At 47.2% G+C, this 20478-nt stretch overlaps 1 protein-coding gene across 2 annotated transcripts; it reads left to right on the plus strand.

Moving 5' to 3' along the window:
* The first annotated feature begins 2757 nt into the window (after positions 1-2757).
* Positions 2758-19370, plus strand: REST (RE1 silencing transcription factor). Of its 2 annotated transcripts, XM_030017573.2 has the most exons (4): positions 2758-2801; positions 4175-5086; positions 10667-10750; positions 13857-19370. In XM_030017573.2, exons 2-4 carry the CDS (start codon positions 4186-4188, stop codon positions 15557-15559), a joined length of 2688 nt encoding a protein of 895 aa, XP_029873433.1. In that variant the 5' UTR covers positions 2758-2801; positions 4175-4185; the 3' UTR covers positions 15560-19370. The 2 variants fall into 2 exon arrangements, with proteins under 2 accessions (XP_029873433.1, XP_029873422.1); XM_030017562.2 differs by lacking the exon at positions 2758-2801 and having other exon boundaries at positions 3968-5086.
* Positions 19371-20478: the final 1108 nt, after the last annotated feature.

Consider the following 20478-nt stretch of genomic DNA (forward strand, 5'->3'; position numbering starts at 1 on the left):
GATAAGGAGAGCATTGAGCAAAGAGCTGCCTGCAAATAAGGCAAGTTCTTCAGGAAGAGGAGTAGGCAACGGCGATGTCGAAACTACTTACGGAAGCTGGACTAAAAGTTGGGTTAGATTTTTTCGGAGCCAAGTAGTCTGAGCCAGTCGCATCCATGTTATTTTGGAAAGGCAAAGCTTTGATGCGAGTCTGTCCTCCCGTGCGCCCAAGTTTCTCTGCCCGAAGAGCAGCTCAGCGCTGTGGCCTGTGTTAACACCAGAGCACGGCTGTGGTCCAAGCACCCCACTCCAAACTGGGGGAAGTTACCCCGAGAGCAGCGAAGCAGGAGGAAAGACACAGGGAGGTTGCAAAGAGCCTGATGCTTTGGCAAGGGAGCTCAGCTTAAGATTTTAGGGCAACCTCTTTCAAATAAATACATAACATAATATATATAAATATATATAAATCCATAATATAACACACCTGTATTAAAGAGTTCCTCTTCTGGATGAAGAAAATGACAGGCAGGCACCTATGGGGGTTGAAGAAAGGAGCTTGCCCTTGGGAACCAGGGATACATAAGCAGAAGTAGGACCAGCTGGGAAGATTTGCAAGTGCGGTTGGCATTTCTGTAACTGCTAATGAACGAGTCTTTAGGGGAAAAAAAAGAAAATTATATGATGAAGAAACTCTTCTAGAAATGTAAATTGTAAAAGGCGTTTAAAAATCTTTCAAAAGAGGTGGGAAACATCAAAACTCCTTTAAAACGACTTAGAAAATGAAGCCTTTTTGAAAGAAAAGTTCTTAGGTTATTTATATGCTTTGCCAAGTTTTATTCAGAAGCTTTCTGAAAGCTGGAAGTGCCACGTTACAGTTAAAAAAGCACTGAAGTGGTGCGAGAATCCACTGTTACACTTTCCTGAGAATAAACCCTCCAGCATAAAACCCCTATCACCACAGGTCTTCATCAGACACTGAAAAAAAGATGCGAAGAGCTGACTCGTGACCGAACTGTGGCGGTGTTTTAAACCCAAGGGTAACGGCGTGTGCCTGTCGCAGGCGCATTGGCAAGGAGGGTGACAAGGCACCTCTGGTGCACACCCCAAAACCACTGCCGTGCGGGCCGGGAAGGCTCTTACTCACCATCCGCAAGTGTATCTATCACACTTTGGGGCGAGTCCTAAAAATCTCGGTGTTTGTCTAAGTATCGATTTAAGTATTTACGGAGGCTTGGATTCTGACAAACACAGATATAAGCGCCTGCGGAGGAGTAACCGGGCTGCAGTCTGCATCCCGCGGTCTGGTACGCACGACGTGACCCCCGCACCTGTACTGCTCAATTAAATGAAATACCGTACAGTCGCTTTGAAGCCAAACTCCTCTACCCTGCCTTACGGGGGATTGGTTCCATCAGAGCCTCTACCAACGATGGTTAGGAAAAAAACCCCAACTTTCAAAACCCCGGGAAGAAAACGGCACGTGAAATCCCTCAGGATTCACCTGGGGGAGAAGCTTCAAAACGTTTTGCAACTTGAAACGCGGCCCGGGAGTATTGGCACCAACTGGGCTCAGCTGCGCTGAAATTCCTGTTGGGATACAGACTAAACAGGGATGGATCAGGGATGCTCCTTAGATACCCCATTTAAATACATGACAACATATCCGACACAGCGCCTTTACGCTCCTTCACCAATTCCTGACGTAGTTTGAATTCTCCAGTTATTTTTGTACCTGGGAAAAACCCTGTTTGCTTTCCCCGGTTCCGGAGAAGTTTCCGCTTTGCCGGCCGGGGAGGCTGCCCCCGTCTCTGCGCCTGCTGCCTGGCAGGGCAGCAAATCTCGCTTTGAAGTTGGCCAGAGCAGACAAGGAGAGGGTTTTCTGCAGCCTCCTGGCGAGGTCAGCTCATTAAGCGCTCGGCTCCTGCTGAAAAATCGGCTCAACCCGAGGAATTTCAGGCCCAAGGTGACTTTTCAGACATTAACGTCGAGGAGCCGCGGGAGAAGAAAGAACCACTGGGAAGTTTGGGTTCCTCACTGGGGATTGGAATTTGTCGACGACCCAACCTCGGCCCGGCCGCTGTCCTTGCCCTCCCGGTGGTTGTAGGGACCCGCTGCCGCGAGGCGAGCGCACGGCCGGGCTCTGCGACAGCGACCGCCTGGGGTTTTCTCCAGGATTTGGGACGAAGAGGAACCTCCGCGGAGGCCCGGGCTCCTACGGCTGCTTGAGGCGCTTTACATTTCACGGGCAGCTCGGGCAACGCTCAGACGCCCGGCCCCTGCCACGGCGGGGCACGGTGACGGTGACGCCACGGGCAACACCGCGGCGCCGCAGGGTTCAGCCTTCTCTTCCCCGAACGGGACAAAGGAGAGCACGGCGGCAGCGCAGCCGGGCACCGACACCCCCCCCCCCTCCACCGGGCTGCCGGTTCTGCCCCTGAGGACGAACCTTCTCCTCGGGTGGAGGCCACGAACGCCACCGCCGGGGCGTTCCCCCCGCGGGACCCCTCGGCGCCCCCCCCCCCGCTCTCGGGTCACCCCGTCGGCCCCGGCCCCTCCCGCGGCCCCGCGCCGCCCTCCCCGCTCCCCCCGCCCAAGGCCGCGGCCGGGGCCGGGGGCGGGGCGCGCGGCGCCGGTGGGGGCGGGCGGGGCGGGGCGGGGCGGGGCGGCGCCGCCGCTGCGCGCTGTGTGCTGGAATGCGCGGCGCCTCCCGCCGCGCCGCCGCCGCCAGCAGCGCCTCCCCGCCTCGCGCGCGCCCCGGCCCCCGCGCGCCACCGCCCCGCGCCCCGCAGCAGCGCTCGCGGCCGGTCGGCCACCGCGCCGCCGTGTGAGTGCGGCGGGGCCCGGCGGGACCCGGGCCCGGGCGTGGGGGAGGGGGGGAGGGCCGGGGGACGTGGGGGGGGGAGTCGGGCCGCGCCGGGCCGGGCCGGGCCGGGCCGGGCCGGGCGAGAGGCGCTGTCCAGGGCTGATCTGCGGCCGGCGGGCGGGCGGGGGCGGCCGGGCCCGGCGGGGCGGGCCGGGCCGCGGGGGGATCAGCACCACGGCTAAGGAGCCGCCGCCGCCGCCTAAGCCGCGCCGGCCGCGGGGGCGCTCGCCGGGCCTCGCCGCCGCCGGAAGGCGATGCCGATGCCGATGCCGCCGCCGCCGCCGGGCGGGCCGGGGCGGGCGCAGCCCCAGGCCGCGGGCCCGGGCGGAGGCCCGGGGCGCCGCTCGCCCTCCCGCCGCCGGGCACCGGGTGGGCGCGGCGGCCGTGACCTTGCCGGTACTGAGCCGCTTCCCCCACCCCGCGCCCCCGCACCGGGGCCGCTGCCCTGCCCTGCCCTGCCCTGCCCGCCGCCGGCGGGGGGGGGGGGGGGAGGAGGAAGCCGAGCGCTTGCCTCGCCTCCCGTCCCCGCGGGCCGGCGGCAGGGGGAGCGGCGGGGCGGCCGTGCCCGGCCAGGCCCTCCGGCGGCGGCGGCGGCGGCGGGCGGGCCGGGGGCGGCGGCGGGCGGCGCGGGGAGGGCCGCTTTGTGTGGGCAGGCAGAAAATGGCCGCATGCCTGGCAGGGAGGGAGGGGCGGCGGCGGCGGCGGCGGGGGCACGGCCCGGCCCGGCTCCCCCGGCCGCCTCCCCCGCCTCCCCCGGCGGATGTGCGCCGGGCCGCGGTGGGGCGGCGGCCGGGCCGGGCCGGGCCGCCCCCTTTTGTTGGCGGCCTTGGGCCCGGCGGGGTCCGTCGGGCAGCCGGCAGCCGGGCGGGGGCCGTCGGCGGGGCCCGGCGGCCTCAGCACCCACCCGCGGGCGCCTGCGCCGCCCCCGGTACCTGACATGGCGGCCTCGCGGGAGCTGCCGGGGCCCGGCGGCCCCCGTGGGAGCGGGCAGCGCTGCGACCCGGCCCGGGCCCTGCGGGACCAGGGACGTGGGACCCCGCTGTCAGTGGCCCCGGGCCCGGCCCCCGCACGGCGGGATCCTGCGCCGCACGTAGGGCGGAACCGAGCAGCCCTGTCGGGAGAGGAACGGGACCCCCGCTCGCCCGCCGAGGCCGAGCGCAGTGTGTGGAAGGGGGGAAGCCCTCGCCCCGGGGTCTGCCTCCCACTGCCCCAGGGCCTCGGCGAAGGGGTTTAATTTTCTGGCGTTACCCCGAGGGCTGCTTGGACAGCACGAAGCAGAGGAGGCTTCTCCACGATTCGGGTTCTTACAGGTGTTCCTTGTCTCTTCCAACAGAATCACTGCCATGGCAACTCAAGTTCTGGGACAGTCTGGTGGCAGCAGCCTCTTTCCTGGCGGTGCTAATATTGGTATGGCATTGTCCAATGACATGTATGACTTACACGACCTTTCTAAAGCTGAGCTGGCAGCTCCTCAGCTTATTATGTTGGCAAATGTGGCCTTGACGGGAGAAGTCAATGGCAACTGCTGCGACTACCTGGTTGGAGAAGAGAGGCAAATGGCGGAACTGACAACGGTGGGGGACAGCAACTTCTCAGACAGCGATGGAGAGGGCATGGAAGATACCCAGGCTGCGGAGAGCGACCGCGAGGCACCTGAAAATGTGGAATTAAGCTCTCTTGAAGTTCCTAGTGTGGAAACCCAAGGTGCAGCTTCTTGCCCCCCTCCTAAGACTCCCAGTGTGGACAAAGATGTCTCATTGGAAGCACCGGGTACTCCAGAAAGCACAGAGGACAAGTGTAAGAACTTGAAGAGCAAGCCGTTTCGTTGTAAGCCTTGCCAGTATGAGGCAGAGTCCGAAGAGGAGTTTGTGCATCATATCAGGGTTCACAGTGCTAAGAAATTCTTTGTGGAAGAAAATGCAGAAAAGCAAGCCCAGGTGAAGGAGTCTGATTCGTGCACTGCAGAAGAGGTGGATTTCTCTAAGGGCCCAATCCGTTGTGATCGTTGTGGCTATAACACTAACAGATATGATCACTATCTGGCTCACTTGAAGCACCACAACAAAGCAGGGGAAAATGAGAGAGTCTACAAGTGTACCATATGCACTTATACTACTGTCAGTGAATATCACTGGAAGAAACACCTAAGAAATCATTTTCCCAGGAAAGTGTATACCTGCTCACAATGCTCCTATTTTTCAGACAGGAAGAACAATTATATTCAACATATTCGAACTCACACAGGTAAGTCCTTCGTCTTTTTTGATTTCAGCATGATAAGAGTACTGAGAAACTGTGATGAATGAAGCAAGCCGAGAGCCTTCTCTTTGCAAAGTTCGTTCCACCCCAGTAAAGCTCTGTGCTCTCTCCTCTTGGTGCTACCAGGTTATAGCCTCATGGAAGCGTGGATTTGGTTTGAGCTCCAGTCTGCAGTCCTAGAGGACTGAGAAAACCTTTCAACGTCAGGGGCCCAAGAGGAGATGAAGAGCTTCCTGTTCAGTACTTTTCAGCCAGTTTTTTGAAGAGGGCATGACAAAGTGTGCCTGTGATGATTGCCAGGATCTACAACACGAACGCCTGATGTAGTGTAAAAACAAAACAAGCAGGCTGACAAAAGGTGCCAAAGTCACATAGGTAGTTTTGAAAATGGTACCTTCAGACTGAGCTGAAACTTGACTAAGCTGTAATTACAGAGAAGCAAGAGCTGATACACACATGCAAAAGAGCCCTCCAGCATCTACAAAGTCAGCATAAGAGTTGAGTAGTGTTCCCAGTGAATGAATTCCTCTTAATGTACAGGGGCCTCGTTTTTTTCTAAGGTCTGCATCCTTGCAGTAGCCAGAAGTAGACACATACTTCTGTCGGCCTATAGGAAGCCCTCGAGGGAGTCTTTGGCCTGATTTCCTGTCTTCTCCTAACCTCGGTTTGTAATTGTCTCAAGGAAAAGCGTGAGGCCCCTTTCTACTCTGGTTTATACCAAGTGGAATCAGAGGACCTTCCATGTTGCTGCCATCCTGTGAGCTGGGGCCGCAGGTGATTTAGGAAATACCTTGCTTTGTATCGGAGAGCCTTGCCAGCCTCTCACTCCCCTCAGGGGAGTCCTGAAGTGTACCCAAACTTAAGACTCCTTCCTAGGAGGGGACGGCGTAGCCACCTCACTTCTTTGGGCAGTGAGGGAGAGTTGCTTTGCCTCCTGATCCCTTTTGTGAAAGCAGGAGGGCAGTTCAGACTTTTCTTGCAGCTTCTCAGAAGCTTTTATTTCCACCTTGTCAAGGCTTTCTGAGGAGAGGGCAGACTTGCTAACCATCCTCTAGTGTGCTGACCTGACTCGGTTCCCCTTTATTGTAGGCTGTGCTGGCTGAGCAAAACACTGGGGAATTTCTCCTTTGAAGTCATGTTTTGTCACAGCAGTGACATGAATGGTTTGGAGGCTTCAGTTCAGTTGTCTGCAGCTGTCTGGAAGGGGAGGGCTGGGCTCAGGCGGCCTCAGGGCTGGGCTTGAGCTCAAGTGTGCAGAAGTTTGTGTTCGTCAGCATGCTTTAGTATCTGCTTTGACGGGGTTGGGAGGGTCTGCTGGGATTTTTACTACGTTAAGACATATTCTCCTTTTAACAATAGCCACGTGTTGTTGTTTAGAGGATACCATCAGTTTAAAAATCAGTCTTGTCTAAATATTTTTTTCCTAAACAAGTAAACAAAGATTATTGTGAGCGATGTTAGGAAAATGGTGTCGTTTATCCTCCAGTTTGTTTTCTTTGTGTGTATTGTGTGAGATAACAGGAAATAGGCCAGGTAAAAAATGTCAAAATAATAGGAGAAAAAACTAAATAAAACATCCGGGGAACTTATGGCCAAATGTGAGCCTATGCTGTGGTGCCTGTCTGTTTTACATTTGTCTCAACTTTAAATTCATCCTTGCTTGTGGTTGTACATGACATTAGGTCCCCCCTCTGATCTCTGAAAGCTCTTGTTGAGTTTACAGGAACTAACCATGAAAGCATGTTTGCTGAGGAAGCGCTCTGTTATCGCTGCATTTGACCAATTTACCAGTGAACTGTACTAAAACTAAAACTAAAAAAAAAAACAAAAAAAAACCCAAGCATGTTAAACTATGTAGGATATTGTCCAGTTCCTCTTTTCTGCTTTAAAAATAGTGGTCCAGTCAAGGTTTCTGGTTCTTTGATTTGCCATGTCTTTTCATTATTTTAATTAAGCTGAAATGAGTGGTTATGATTTCAGCATTTTTTAGTCCACCCTGGTAGTTGTTTCTTTGCTAGCTCTTAACTAAAAAGTTAAGATCTTTCAGCCAGTTCTCACTTGATAAAAATCTTTCAAATATGTTAGTAGACATGATTTAGGAATGTGCCTCATTTCCAGTAACATTGATTTTGTGGGGGAGAGTGCTGAAGCTAAAGGAAGAGTATTAGAAGAATGAATAAGCTACCGCGAGCTACATTTATATACCAGGCTAAAACTTTCTGCTGGTATTAATGTGTAATCGATTGCCTTAAAAAAACAGAAACAAAAACACAAAGCACAAAAAAAACCCCAAACAAACAACCCCCCAAAAAAACAGAAAAAAACACCTACAGATGTTTTATAGTCCAAAGTATTTGCAGACTGTTAACATAACAGAATTGAATTTAATAAAAACTGTCTGAAGGAGACTAAAATATTTTTGGAGTATAGTTTTCATTTAAAACTTAAGAAAAATATTTGTTGGAAAAAAGGTGAGATACATACGTGCTTCATGTTCTTCCTATTTTATGGGTTCAGAATGTTGGAAGAAAGTTGGAATTGTTTGTTTCTTTGGTTTCCTGATTGCTAATAGGTTAAATAATTTTGGACAGACACTTTTCTTTCTCTCCTATTTTTTGTACTTCACCTGACTTTTTCTGTGTGGGGAAATGCCTCCTTGCAGATAACTGGATTCTGCTGTGTTTGAGCCATGCAGTCTTCTGAAACACTGACTCTGTACAGACTGTGGTTTCACAGGAGCAAATGCTCTGCTGCTGTTGCTGGAGAAAGGCAGTCTCCGTTTTCTGCCCGTATCCTGGGACTGGTTGATTCAGCTCACTAAAATGGCAGTAAAATATTCCTTTCCTCTTTCCCAGGTTGGTTTTCTGCTGGTTAGTGAGCTGAATCGACTTACTAAGGACACACACAAATGCCAAAGCACATGGCCAGGAGCAGGGAAGGAGGCTGCATACTGGTACCTTGCATGGTGGGAGAAACACCTATCCTCTGCATGTTTGGGGACCACGGGGAGGCAGGCAGAGGTTATCTGCTTGCCTGCTGCTTGGATCCGTGTTGGAAAGCAGGTGTCCATGAACCTGCCCTGTACTGGAAGATACCTTGCAGCTTGTGACAGTGCTTGTGTGGTAGGCTGCTGACAAATATGGGGGACCTTGGGCAGAGGGCTGTTTTAAGAACCCTGCAGAGGGTCATAAGCTTGTCAGCTGGGAAAGCTACATGTGGAAGAGCCTGTCTGCTGCTCAGGACGGGGTGGTTGGAGATGTTCAGGGCTGTCCTTTCCTCTGCTGATGGGGCAGAAAGGACCCTTTGTGTCAGGGACAGATCTACCTGGGCTCGTTTGTGCTCATTAGACCTGTTAGACCAAGTTTTGACTTGATTTACCCCATCAACTATCCACACTGCTGATCCTGGAACTGTAGTATGTGCGAGACAGTGCAGCATTGTTCTCAATTTTTTCCATTTTACTTGTTAGAAGCAGTTTCTAGAAAACTTAATTGAAAATCATCTGCAGGGCTATATAATAAGATATCTATTTCAGGCAGTCGCAGTGTTCAGTGCCTAGCTTTGGGCTGTCTTTTTTTTTTTTTTTTTTTTTTTTTTGGTTATCATAGGGGATCTTTCTTGCTTGCCACTGTGTTGGAAGTTTGATGGAAGCAGTTTTGTTTCAAGCAGACAGAACTTTTAACGGCATTACAAGAAAAGCTTTATAGAGAGATGACCTTAAACTTGTTCACTGATGTCAGTCTGCCTGTTCATTTGCATAGAGTTAAGTGCCTGCTTAAGGTTTTGCTAGGTTGGGGCTTATTCTTTAAGTGTCTGGTGGAGATGTTTTTTTGGTGGCTTGTTTGCATATAATGAGCTTGTAAAACTACAATAAAAATCCTTTGGGGAATAGCATTTTATAAAACAGCCCTTACAATGTAGTCATGCATTTAGTTCTCAAGTGGCAATAATACTTTTTAAATTAGTTGTGTTCATCGTACTTTAAACCTAGTACGTTTTGTTGCTGTGCCCTATATAAAATACCTGAAAGAAATCCTTTTCCATATTCTTGACATTGTAGGTAACTTTAAATATATGGAATTTCAGGTAATGGGAAGAAGACATGACTGAATATTCCAGGACCTTTGGCCACATATTTTCAGATTGTAAGGAGTCATTTAAAAACAAAACCATTTCTTTATAACAAAAGGACTACCCTCCCTTGTACATGACTTAATCTTACTGTGTGTATTGCACCAATCTCCTACCTTGTTTTAACTGGAAAGGGAGGGGGGTGATGGTTGTTAGGGTGAATTTACCTTTAAACTGCTGATCTAATCGAGAACGATAGTCTAAATGTTTGATGGGAGGAAGAAATGTGGGATTAGTCTGCATTACAAAGACTGTTTCTACTGCTGCTTTGGCAAAGGCCAGCAGTGGACCCTTGCTGCTGCAGATAGAGCTATGCCTCTGAAAGTGAACACATAGCCTGTATGCAGGGCTTTTGCTGACATCCAGGTCTCAGTGCTTTGGAGAGCACCTTGGTTGTATGCTTCGACTGATGTAGTGAAATGCTGTAGTGTAATTCCAGCTATGACTTGAATAAATATTACAATCAAGTAACTTACTTTTCCCTTCCCCACTTCACTCCCTTCTTCTGTTGGGGGTATCCACCTGAGACTAAAAAGTGTTACAACTTGTAGTGGAGACAAGGCCACCTAGATCGCTCGGCTGTGCTAGCAGTTTGGGGCAAACACCCCAGGTACTTATCTGGACCTGCCTAACAGATGTTAATTCTAAAACTGTCTGTCTTTATTTGGGGCTTGCCTTCACTTGAAAAGAATTTTCAGGTATCTTTGTATTGATGGTTACACAAGCTAGCTGTCCCTTGTGGAGACCTAATTTATGACAGGTTAGTTTCCATTAGTTCTCCAGAAACAATGACTCTGCAGGCAGTGGGATTTGAGTCTTCAAAATAAACGTTGCTGCTACACTTGAGCTTTTGCTAGCAGCGTAGTTTCACTGAGCAGGGCATCATGTTTTCCATGCTCCAAGCTAATTTCACTCTGCCAATAAAACTTCGGAAGTAGAGACCCAATCTCTATCTGTGTTTGTGTTCTGGCAAATCCACGCTGAATGGATGGTTGCTCCCCATCTTAATCCAAATTAAATACGGAGGTTTCAGGTAAGGTGTTATGTGAAGCAAGAACATACCTGGTTTCTTACAGGGTCTGTATCTTTTGTGCATCTTCTGAGTGCTGGGAGAAAATACTGTAGGGAAGTCAGCTCTGGTGGCTTAGGGATTCCTGAAGGTGGCTGTTCTCACCACCTTTTGCCTGAGGTTACCATCTGACCCCAGATGGACATGAGGATGTGCCTCTCTCACATTCCGTCCCTTCACTACCCTCGTTCATAAGGCATGACACGTTGCACTGGTTTAGCATATGCTTCCCACTGTGTCCCTTTGCTGAGAGGTAATGTGCCGTCAGATACAACTTGGGGATCTGTGACAGCCTCGTGTGTATGGCTCACCAAGTTTGGGAATCAGCTGTGTTTCAGTAACTAACTTGTTGTTTGTTTTTGCAGGAGAGCGACCCTATCAATGTGCGATGTGTCCTTATTCCAGCTCTCAGAAGACCCATTTAACCAGGCACATGCGCACCCACTCAGGTTGGTAAGGGGCGGCAGCAGCATGACTCAGGAAAAGGGGGTGTCACAGTACGGTTGAAGTCAGAAGGGACCTCTGAAGGTCATGTGGTTCAGCCCCCCCTGCTCAAGCAGGGCCACCTAGAGCAGGCTGCCCAGTTCTGTGTGAGATGTCATATCATCCAGTACTGCCTGAGCTTTAGCTTCTATTTTAACAGGGAAGGTTGTCTTTACCTGCTAAGGAAATGCTGAGTGTCATTAATAAAAGTGATAACAGGGGAATATATTTTTTCTTTCCCTTTTACTTTCCAAGGTGTATTCTGAGGTTCATGGGGCTGCTCTAGTAGTCCTAGTAATCTAGTAGCAAATACAACATTGTGATGATACAGGAACAGATTCTTGTCTTCCGTCTGCTGCCATAACTCAGTTCAAATCAATGAAGCTGGGAAAATTTTGAGCAGCTGAGAGTCTCCTCTGTGGTGTCTGCGATTTCGTCTCATCCAGGGGTTCTGAGGGAACCTTTGGCTTTTGCTTAGTATTACAGAAAGGTGTAAAATAGCATCTGCTTATGGCAAGGAGACACGGAGGAGAAAAAAGCAAACTCAGAGGGTGGTTACAAGTGACTCGGTCTTGTGGCACTAAAAGCCAAACTAGCAATTTTCACTAGCCTTTATTTCCCATTACTGGTCATAAGCTGTGGTGTTACAAACATCGGCTCTCGCTGTCTTGCAAATCTCTTCTTTTGAATGAATTAATAGCATTTTTGTGAGTTATAACAGCATAGGCACGCTAGACACAAGCACCAGTTGCCCTTTGTGACCCTCGTAGGGTAGCTCAGGTACAACTCAGCCTGTGCTTTTGGTTTGCTGATATCTCAATTGACCAGACCTAGGTGAATTCCTAATCCTAGCAAACAATACTGAAAGTCTCCTGAACAGTACTTGTTTCAATTTCAATAGATGAGGCTTTTAATTGAAACCAGAAGGCAGGCAATTTTGACTGTAGTGGAGGGCAGGGGGTTGGACCCATTAAAAATAGCCAGCTTTAAAATAACATGCCAGTATTTTGGTCTGAGAATTTTGTGAATGAAGTATTCTGCTTCCAGAAACAAAAATCATTTTTGGCTGAACCCCTGGTCTAAATGCAAATTTGCAAATGATTTAGTCAATACTGAGCCTGGAAACCATTTCATGAACATTTTATTCTCCCCTTGTCTGTGCAAGGAAGTCTCAAATCCAAAGGAGATGAGGAGTGGGATCTGCCCTTGGCCCTTGACTCAAAGGTCTGGGAGGGAGGGTGTGAGCTGTGCTGACAGAAGTGGGAGGGCACATGAGACTCTTGCTATCAGGGGTGTTTTATTAATAGCTCTCATAACTTGTATTGCATGTTGTGCCGCATGGCCCAGGCAGCTGAACCTTTTCTGTGGCAATTTCTGGACTCCTGCAGTTCACAGGCTGGCCTTTTAAGGCAAATAGGTGCTGGAGCTTTCTTCAAATGTCAGACAGTGAACCACAGTGGTTTAGAGCCTACTTCACAGCTGTATTCTTAGCCATCTTGGTACACATCCTTTCCACTTGTGCAACAAAACCCCTGGATTTAGTAGAGGTGATGGACACAAACTCTTCACATACAACCTTTGAGTTATCCTGTTGCAGCTACCTCTGAGCGCTCTGTGCAGTTAGAACAGCTCGTTCATGTGCATGTAAGAGAGAGGCTGTTCTTGTCCTCACTCAGTGTAACATGGAACTATTCCTTGAAGTGTAGGTGATAAATGTCCATACTTGTGACAAGGATAAGCAGTGAAGCACATCAAGCTTAAACTTGTGGAAAATGTCACCAGGAAGTGGGGGGAAAAAGGAAGGAAGGAAGATAGGCTGAAGATGATAGAGAATCAAAGTAACCCTTCTTTGAATAATGAAGAGATGCTGCAGGCAGACGTGAAATGATCTAGACTCTTAAACAAGTGTCCCCATCCTTCCTGCCAGGGAGGCAGCACAGTCTTTTATAGAGTTTACGAGGGCATTGCAGATCAGCCATGTGGCTAACACACAGACACCATAGTCACAGTGGCTTCATCTTCGCTGCAGGTTGCAGGTTTCCCGAGTCGTGCTGCAGAGGAGCAGCATGAGTATGGGCGGTGTCAGGGCAGCGGGTTGCAGGGGTGGGAGAAGTACTGTTGTACCATGAACAGGAGGGGCTGGAGTGGATTTTCAGCATACTTGAGAAGTGGCACACATTAGTTCTGCAGGTCAGTTTTGAGATGCCGGTTCAGTGCTCAAGAGCATCCCAAATTCCTCAGCTGAATGCACATGCACAGATGTTCTCAATGTATTTCTGAACTTGAGTTGTTGCACTAGAAGTGTTTTTCCTATTTGCTTTGATGTGTAAATGGAAAGCCACTTCTGCTGCAGGGGCATGCACTAAGCAGAACATTTCAGGAACATTTCTGCAAGAGTCCTTGCACAACTGTAAATGCAGATTTCAGTAGTAACATGATGGCTTTGGACTGCATCTGGTTGGCTTGCCAAGAGTAGCCTGCAGCCAGTACGTCATGTGTTTGAGACACCATAACAGTGAACTGAATTATCAGAGGTAAAGATCATCTGAGCAGTGTGCCCCTTTCACATGCTTTGTTTTTTGCTAGCTTCTTTTCCCTCGTTTCTTTTTCAATGCAAACACGAAGTATGCTAAATCTGTGTAAAGTTGGACTTTTTTGAAACGTTTGTGTGAAACTGCTATTCATCAAATGTTACATTTCCATTTTTCTACAATGCATTCAATGGACCAGTTGGGTATGGATTCCATTTGCTAATATTACTGTAGAGAGATCTCTGCCGGTATGTATGCATAGCCAGAACCTGTGACGTTACTGCTTGTTTGGTTTTGGATCCCCTTCCTCCCAACCCTCATCCCTTCTCTCTTTTTTGTATTTTGTTCTTGGTGTCTTGTGAATGTGTTTGTGACTTGTGGATTTCTTATGTTGACTTCACTTAATTTTAAAGGCGCATGGATAATTTTTTTTTCCCTTTTTTAGTTTCATATTTCTGTATCTATATTAGCGGGAACTGATTGCCCCTCCACCCCCATGCTTAATAATCACCATCATTCCCTTCCACCCTTCCTTCCTTAGGTGAGAAGCCATTCAAATGTGATCAGTGCAGCTATGTGGCCTCAAACCAGCATGAAGTAACTCGTCACGCAAGGCAGGTTCACAATGGGCCGAAGCCTCTGACTTGCCCACACTGTGACTACAAAACAGCTGACCGCAGCAATTTCAAAAAGCACGTTGAGCTCCACGTCAATCCGCGCCAGTTTCTCTGTCCTGTTTGTGATTATGCAGCATCTAAAAAATGTAACCTGCAGTATCACATCAAATCCAGGCATCCCGATTGTTCTGACATCACCATGGATGTTTCAAAGGTGAAGCTACGGACTAAAAAGAGCGAAGCTGACTTTTCTGAGAGCATTAATGACAAAGCAGAGAAGGAACAAATGAAAGGGGATTCAGCTGCAAAGAAAACTGAGAAAATTGTGAAAGTGGAGAAAAAAGATAATTTGGCAAAGGAAAAGAAACCAACGAGCAATGTTTCTGCAGGTCAGGTGACAACCAGAAGTCGGAAATCGGCTTCAGAAAACAAGGAGGTGGATATTAAAACGGAGAAAAATACTGAGAAAACATGTAAAACAAAGAAGATCAAAAGAAAGGCAGAGACTGAAGTAGCTTCCTCAAAGCAAGAGCCTGTAAATGATACCTCAGCAGTAATAAAAAAGAAAAAGAAAGTGGAAGCTAAACCCAGAGACTGCCAGGAAGCTCAGAAAAGTGACGTTGTACCGGAGGAGGACCCTAAAAAGCAAAATTCTTGCCTCAAGAAAAACAGAAAAAAGAAAGCTCTGAAAAATAAGCACAGTAAGAAAAGCGGTAAACTCGATCAGGAGAAGATCGAGGAAGAGGAGATGCCAGATGAGTGTCATGTCATGGAAGATGATGGATGCATGAAGCCTGACACTGAGGGCAGCGACCAGAAGGAGCAAGATCGCACTGACACAGCAGCATTAAACAATGATATTGGTCATGCTCTGAAGGGGGAGAGCACTGATCCCAACGGAAGCTGCATGCAAGACCCAGGGCAGCTTTGTCTGCCAGCTCAGGATGCAAACACAGAAGCTGAGGTAGAGGACCAAGAAATGCTTGCTGCAGCAGGAGAGAGCAAAGACACTGTTGGTGAAAAAGAGGAGGAGAGAAAGGCAGACAGAGGGGAAGACGCTTGTTCTGAGGAATCTTCCCATGCAGCGTCTTCTGAAAAAAGCTTGGATGTGCCCATGGATGTGGTACCAGATCTGGCGCCTGAGAAGGAGCCAGAGGAAACTTTTGCGGCAGAAACTGTGAGTAACTCAGACCTGATGGACCTGACCAAGACACGCCTGCCAGCACCAGAGCCAACAGAAGATGCCGTGCCGGCACCTGCGCCCCCAGAAGGGTGTACGGAGAGCCCTAAAGTAGCTCTGGCCTTATCATCTCCGGATAATACAGCAGTGAATGAATCTCAGGAAATGGATGAGGATGAGGGCATCCACAGCCACGAAGGCAGCGACATAAGTGACAACATATCGGAAGGAAGTGATGACTCGGGGTTAAATGGCGCTCGCTCCGTACAAGAGGAAACAAGTCCAAAGGCATCACAAGGAGCTGCAGACACCACAGTGGCCAGGGAGAACTATGTGTGCATTTTTTGTGACCGCTCATTTAAAAAGGAAGGTGAATATAGCAAGCACCTCAATCGCCACTTAGTCAATGTGTATTATCTTGAGAAGGCAACAAAAGGGCAGGAGTAGAAATAGCTGTGGTTTGGGGGAATCATCTTTTGTAAGATCTTATACAGCTTATGTACAGATATTGTAGATTTATTTTTTTTTAAGCACGGTTTGCTTTAGTGTCTGCATTGGTTTGTTTTTTGGTTTAGTTTTTTTTTTTTTTAAGTTGAAAATATTTTTGACAACTTTTTGTGTAATGGTGAACTCATTAACTATTGGATCTCTTCATTAGAGAAGGCAGGTAGGGTGTATGAGGCTGTAAAGTCAGTGTAAGCTTCTAGTCTGTTAGCTTATGCGATTCCTTTATAAATTGAGTTTTAGGAAGAAGACTGTAGTTAACAATACACAAGTTGGATGTTTATAGAGCCATTGGCATTAGTTGCTTTTTGTTCTAGCAGCCAACTCCTTCTCTCCCTCCCCTCTTCCCTTCCCCCTTTTTTTTTTAGTTCTTCTTGATGTGTCTTGATGTTCCAAGTGTTAAACTACTTGATGGTTTTTCTACCAGGAAGATAGCTTCTATTACATAAAGAGCACTTTGTAAAAGAAATCAAAGTTGGCTAGTGATGAACATAACTGTTTAAGATAATTATAATTGTGAACGTACATTTCAGATCCCCTAAGTGTGAATGGTGAGCCAAAATTTGGGAGTAGTCCTTCCAACTTTTGATTGGAGAACCTCTGTCTTGGTTAATATCTTAATGACTATGATATGTAATTGGTTTTGTTGAGGGGGAGCAAGTCTGTTACTTTTAATTTCTGCCTTTTTTTTTTTTTTTTGATTGTGCTTTAAGGGCTTAAAATATTGCACATTGTTTTTGATTTTTACCTATGCAGTTTAATCCTTTAGGAATAGCGCTTGTGCAGTACATGTACACTTTATATATGCATGTTTGGTTTTGTTTGTGTAAGATTTTTTTTTATTTGGAAAGGTTCAGATTCGTTGCTTACCATGGGACAGTTTTCTCTGATGCTTTTTACTGCAGATTTTTCTTGTTTTCCTGGGATATTATTAGTTGTGCATGAAGCTGAAATTATGAACTGCTTGGCTAGATATTTTTGACTGGCTTTAAAATTGTATAGTTCTTGAGCAAAAGGATACCAATGCAATTTCAAAACACTATTTTATAGGATTTGTTTTATCATGGAAATGCCACTTCTGGTATTTTGAATACACATACAGAGTAATAAATACTAATTTATAATTTGGGATCACCAGACAGGAAAATGCTCACTCTCAGTGGAAATGGTCTGCAGATTCTCCAAGTCCAGCTGTGATGATGATTTTTTTTTTTTCCTCCCTCTTCATTTGTGTGGTGGACAGCAGTCAAACTTCACAAGCTTAAAAAAAATAAAATAGTAGCAGTGATATAAGTATGGTTCAACATCTCGCACACCAAGAAAACAAATAAAGGTAAATCAACTGGTAAGCAACAAACCTGGCATTAAAAACTGTAGGAATTCCTGCTCCTTATTCATTCAAGTTGCATTTAATAAAATCATCCTGCTTCCATGCAGAGAGAAGCTCGTAAGTGATCAGATTGTCATCTTGGGTCTACATGTCATACCAGGAGTTTTTAATGCTAAACAGAATTAATTTCTGGCACACACAAACACAGGAGAGCTACTTACTGCTTGTAGCCAACCAGTGGCAAAATGTAAACAACCTCCAAACCAGCAGGGAAAAAGCAAAACCCTCCAGTCCCTTCTGTGCACTCTTCTGACTGTCATTAGCCGCCTTTCCCGTGGGAGCAGTTGCGGGCAGCTTAGATTCTCTGGTTGTCAACTCCAAAGAAGCAAATTTGGAGGCAGGTGTTATTTCGAGAGTGGAGTTGAGGAGCTCAGATGGTATTTGTCAGAGTACTTGATGGCAAATACTCTCACTGTAAGGTCTGGAATAAACCCTATTCTTCTCTGCATGTCCCCCCCCCAGCATCTTCCCCTCCACACAAACCCACTGCCTTGAATGAATAGAGAGCAACAATGCTACATTGCTTCTGCTTTTGGGAGAGATTGGTAATAGGAGGCCAAAGATTTGAGAGGGAAGGCATCCCTCGTGGCAGAAATAAATTGTATAATGTATAGTGAGTTTTTGTTTGCTTAGATAGTGTTCAATCCTTACCTTGGCTGCGACAATCATTGTCAACTGAAGATCAAGTTGCAACTATATTTATGTTAAATGTTAAGAAAATAAACCTAGTTGAATTGTTTTCCTAAACAACCAGTTGTAATAGTCTTAGATGTATTTTTTTTCTTCATAATAGTGTTTCCTTTATATAAATGTTGCCACCATTTGTGAGCGATGTGAGCTGGGAATTCCAGTACTGTGTAGAGGTTTTATAGCTCTCTTCATATCCTTGCGAAGAGCCTTTGCCATCTTGTGAGAGACTTCAAGGACTTTAGCTATGTTCAAATAAACTTGTGGACTGGCCTGATAATTTTTTCCTCGTTGTTTTTAAATGAAAATAATGGTGTTGACTGACTTTAAATGTCTCTCTATGAGATTAAAAACAAAGATGTGGTTCTCTGGGATATTCTGCTGCACATTTCTGTGAAGTGGTCAAGGTTTCAATGCTTGATCTGACAAGAACTCTTTGAAGACGACAGTCGGCTCCTGTTCGGCAGTGTTTCTTACCACAAGATTAGAAACTGAAAATAAATTATTAACATATTAAGAAGAAGAAAAGTTGATTCTTTCTATCTGAGACCCATCAACAATGTCCTGAAATACCTAATGTTGGCACAGAACTGTGTTGGAATTCTCTGCTTGGTTAAGACCAAGGTTTGGGAGTATGTTATGGTAAAGCAGCAAGGATGTAATGCATTATGTGTACCTGAAATGTACATTGCTAATACTGAGTATTTGAGCTGGGGTGCAGGTCAGGTAACCCACCATATACGGTGGTCTTACATTGCTGTATCTCCCTTTAAACAATGCCTTTTTTCCTTTTTCCTTTTTCAATATTCTTAAATTATTTTGTGTTGGTTTTGCCAATGCTAGTATTTTTGTAGTTTCTTGGCAATAATACTTGTACGAATGTTCAACCTCCAATATGTGGTTGGAAGGATTAGCACACCGCTACCCCTACACTGCCAGCCCTTGGTTGAGCAACGTGGTGTTTTGGGCTTTTGCTGTATGAATCTATACGCTCAAAGTAACTGCCCTGAGACATGGCCTAGAAGTGGGTAGCTAGGCATTAATAATCCATGGTATTGTAATTGCTATTTCTGGATTTTGATGGTCTAGGCTGGAACTTTAGTTGTTTAAAGAAGAATGTTTAACAACTGACAGGCCAGTTAAGATATGGTAACATCATTGATTTCAACAAATTTAATTGATTTCAACAGATTTAATGTAGCTGAAAGGTATTAAATCAAATTCAAGAGTTTTCTTGAATGTCAGTTGTGTAGATATGTGGCGTGCATACAATATTAACAGAATCCAAATAGCTAATGGAATTGTTTCATGTGTATATATATTTTCCCCCTCTAAAATTACACTAGCTAACAAACTTTTGTAAGCTGGCATGGAAACATGTTTATGATGTTTAGTTGCACCATGTTTGATGCTTTTACAGTGCAATACTTGTATTCTCTGAATTAAACCAAAGGTAATTTTTTTTCATGCTCTCTCTACTGTAGTGCATGACAGTCTTTTCTACGTTTGTAATAGATGTAAAACAAACCAGATCATACATCCTGTTTTTACCTAAAACATGTATAAGAAGTCTTTGGTCCAAAATGTAGTATAAAGTTAAACTAAATTGCATTATATTAACCCTTACAAGTGTATTTTCCTAAGCATAGTTATGATTAAATAAACTTTATTAAGGAACTTGCAGCTTCTATCTCCCACTTATTAATGGCTATGAAAGCCATTTTTAACTAAAGGCAGGAGCAGTGCAAGCATTGTTGACAGAGCTCTTCAAAACCTCAAGCCAACACGGTCCGGGGGAGCAGGTACATGGATGCCACGTGCGGGCGCACGCAGACTTGACTGCAGACAGGGACGATGGCTCCAGAAATAGGTTCTTTTGCCATCTCAACGGTACTGTATTCCTTTCCCCGCCCGCTTCGGTGAGGGCAGGGCATGAGGTGGGAGATGCATGCATATGGATGAGGCTCAGACTTAATGCTGGACCTGTTTGTGACTTGGTAGGACAGGCCCGATGGGCATGAAAGGCACATTCCCTGCCAGGTGAGAAGAAATGCAACTTGATGGAAGCTGTGGAATTTAAATTTGAGCTTCAGAGGTAACGCAGGTGGCAGTTCCTCCTGCATTCCAAAAGGGTCTCTGGTGCTGTCTCATTTGGGGAATTAACATATCTATAAAAATTGTCACCCATCATCCTTACGGCTACAATACTGTCTATATATAGACACTGAAAATGTCTTGAGAGCTGTGCAGCCCTGTATAGCCTGCAAGGGTGACTTTTCATCTCTCTGCCAGCCTGGCCCTTTTAGAAAACCTGAGCTGGATTAGCTCATGATTCTAACCTGCCTTCTAGGGCTTGGTCATTCTTACCTCCTACTAACGCAGAACAATTCCTGTTTGCCAGGGGACCAAGGCAAATGACAGTTGATGAACTTGTGGGGATAGTTTTATAGGCAGCTGCGGCAGCTTTCAGCAATTTGGGACGTTCCTAGAAGCACAAGAACTGAGCTTTTGTCTTCTCTGATTAGATGTTTTCTCATAAGCAATGCCCCCTGCCAGAGTCATCTTGGTCTGTCAATGGGAATTTGGGGTTTTGAGCCGTGCAGTTAGTCGTCAAGCAGCGAAGAGCAGGGTGCACTGCCATCATGGGACGTAGCCTTTGGGGGCCTGTCATCACCTGGGTAAGGGGCAGGTTTTGGTTTGCTCCCCTTGAAGTCTTGCAGATGGCGTGTATGCAGTTTATGGTAAAGCCGGTGTAAGGACAGGGAACCCGAGGCTGCCCACGGAC

Source organism: Aquila chrysaetos, chromosome 1, assembly GCF_900496995.4.
Source record: "Aquila chrysaetos chrysaetos chromosome 1, bAquChr1.4, whole genome shotgun sequence".
Taxonomy (NCBI): Eukaryota; Metazoa; Chordata; class Aves; order Accipitriformes; family Accipitridae; genus Aquila; species Aquila chrysaetos.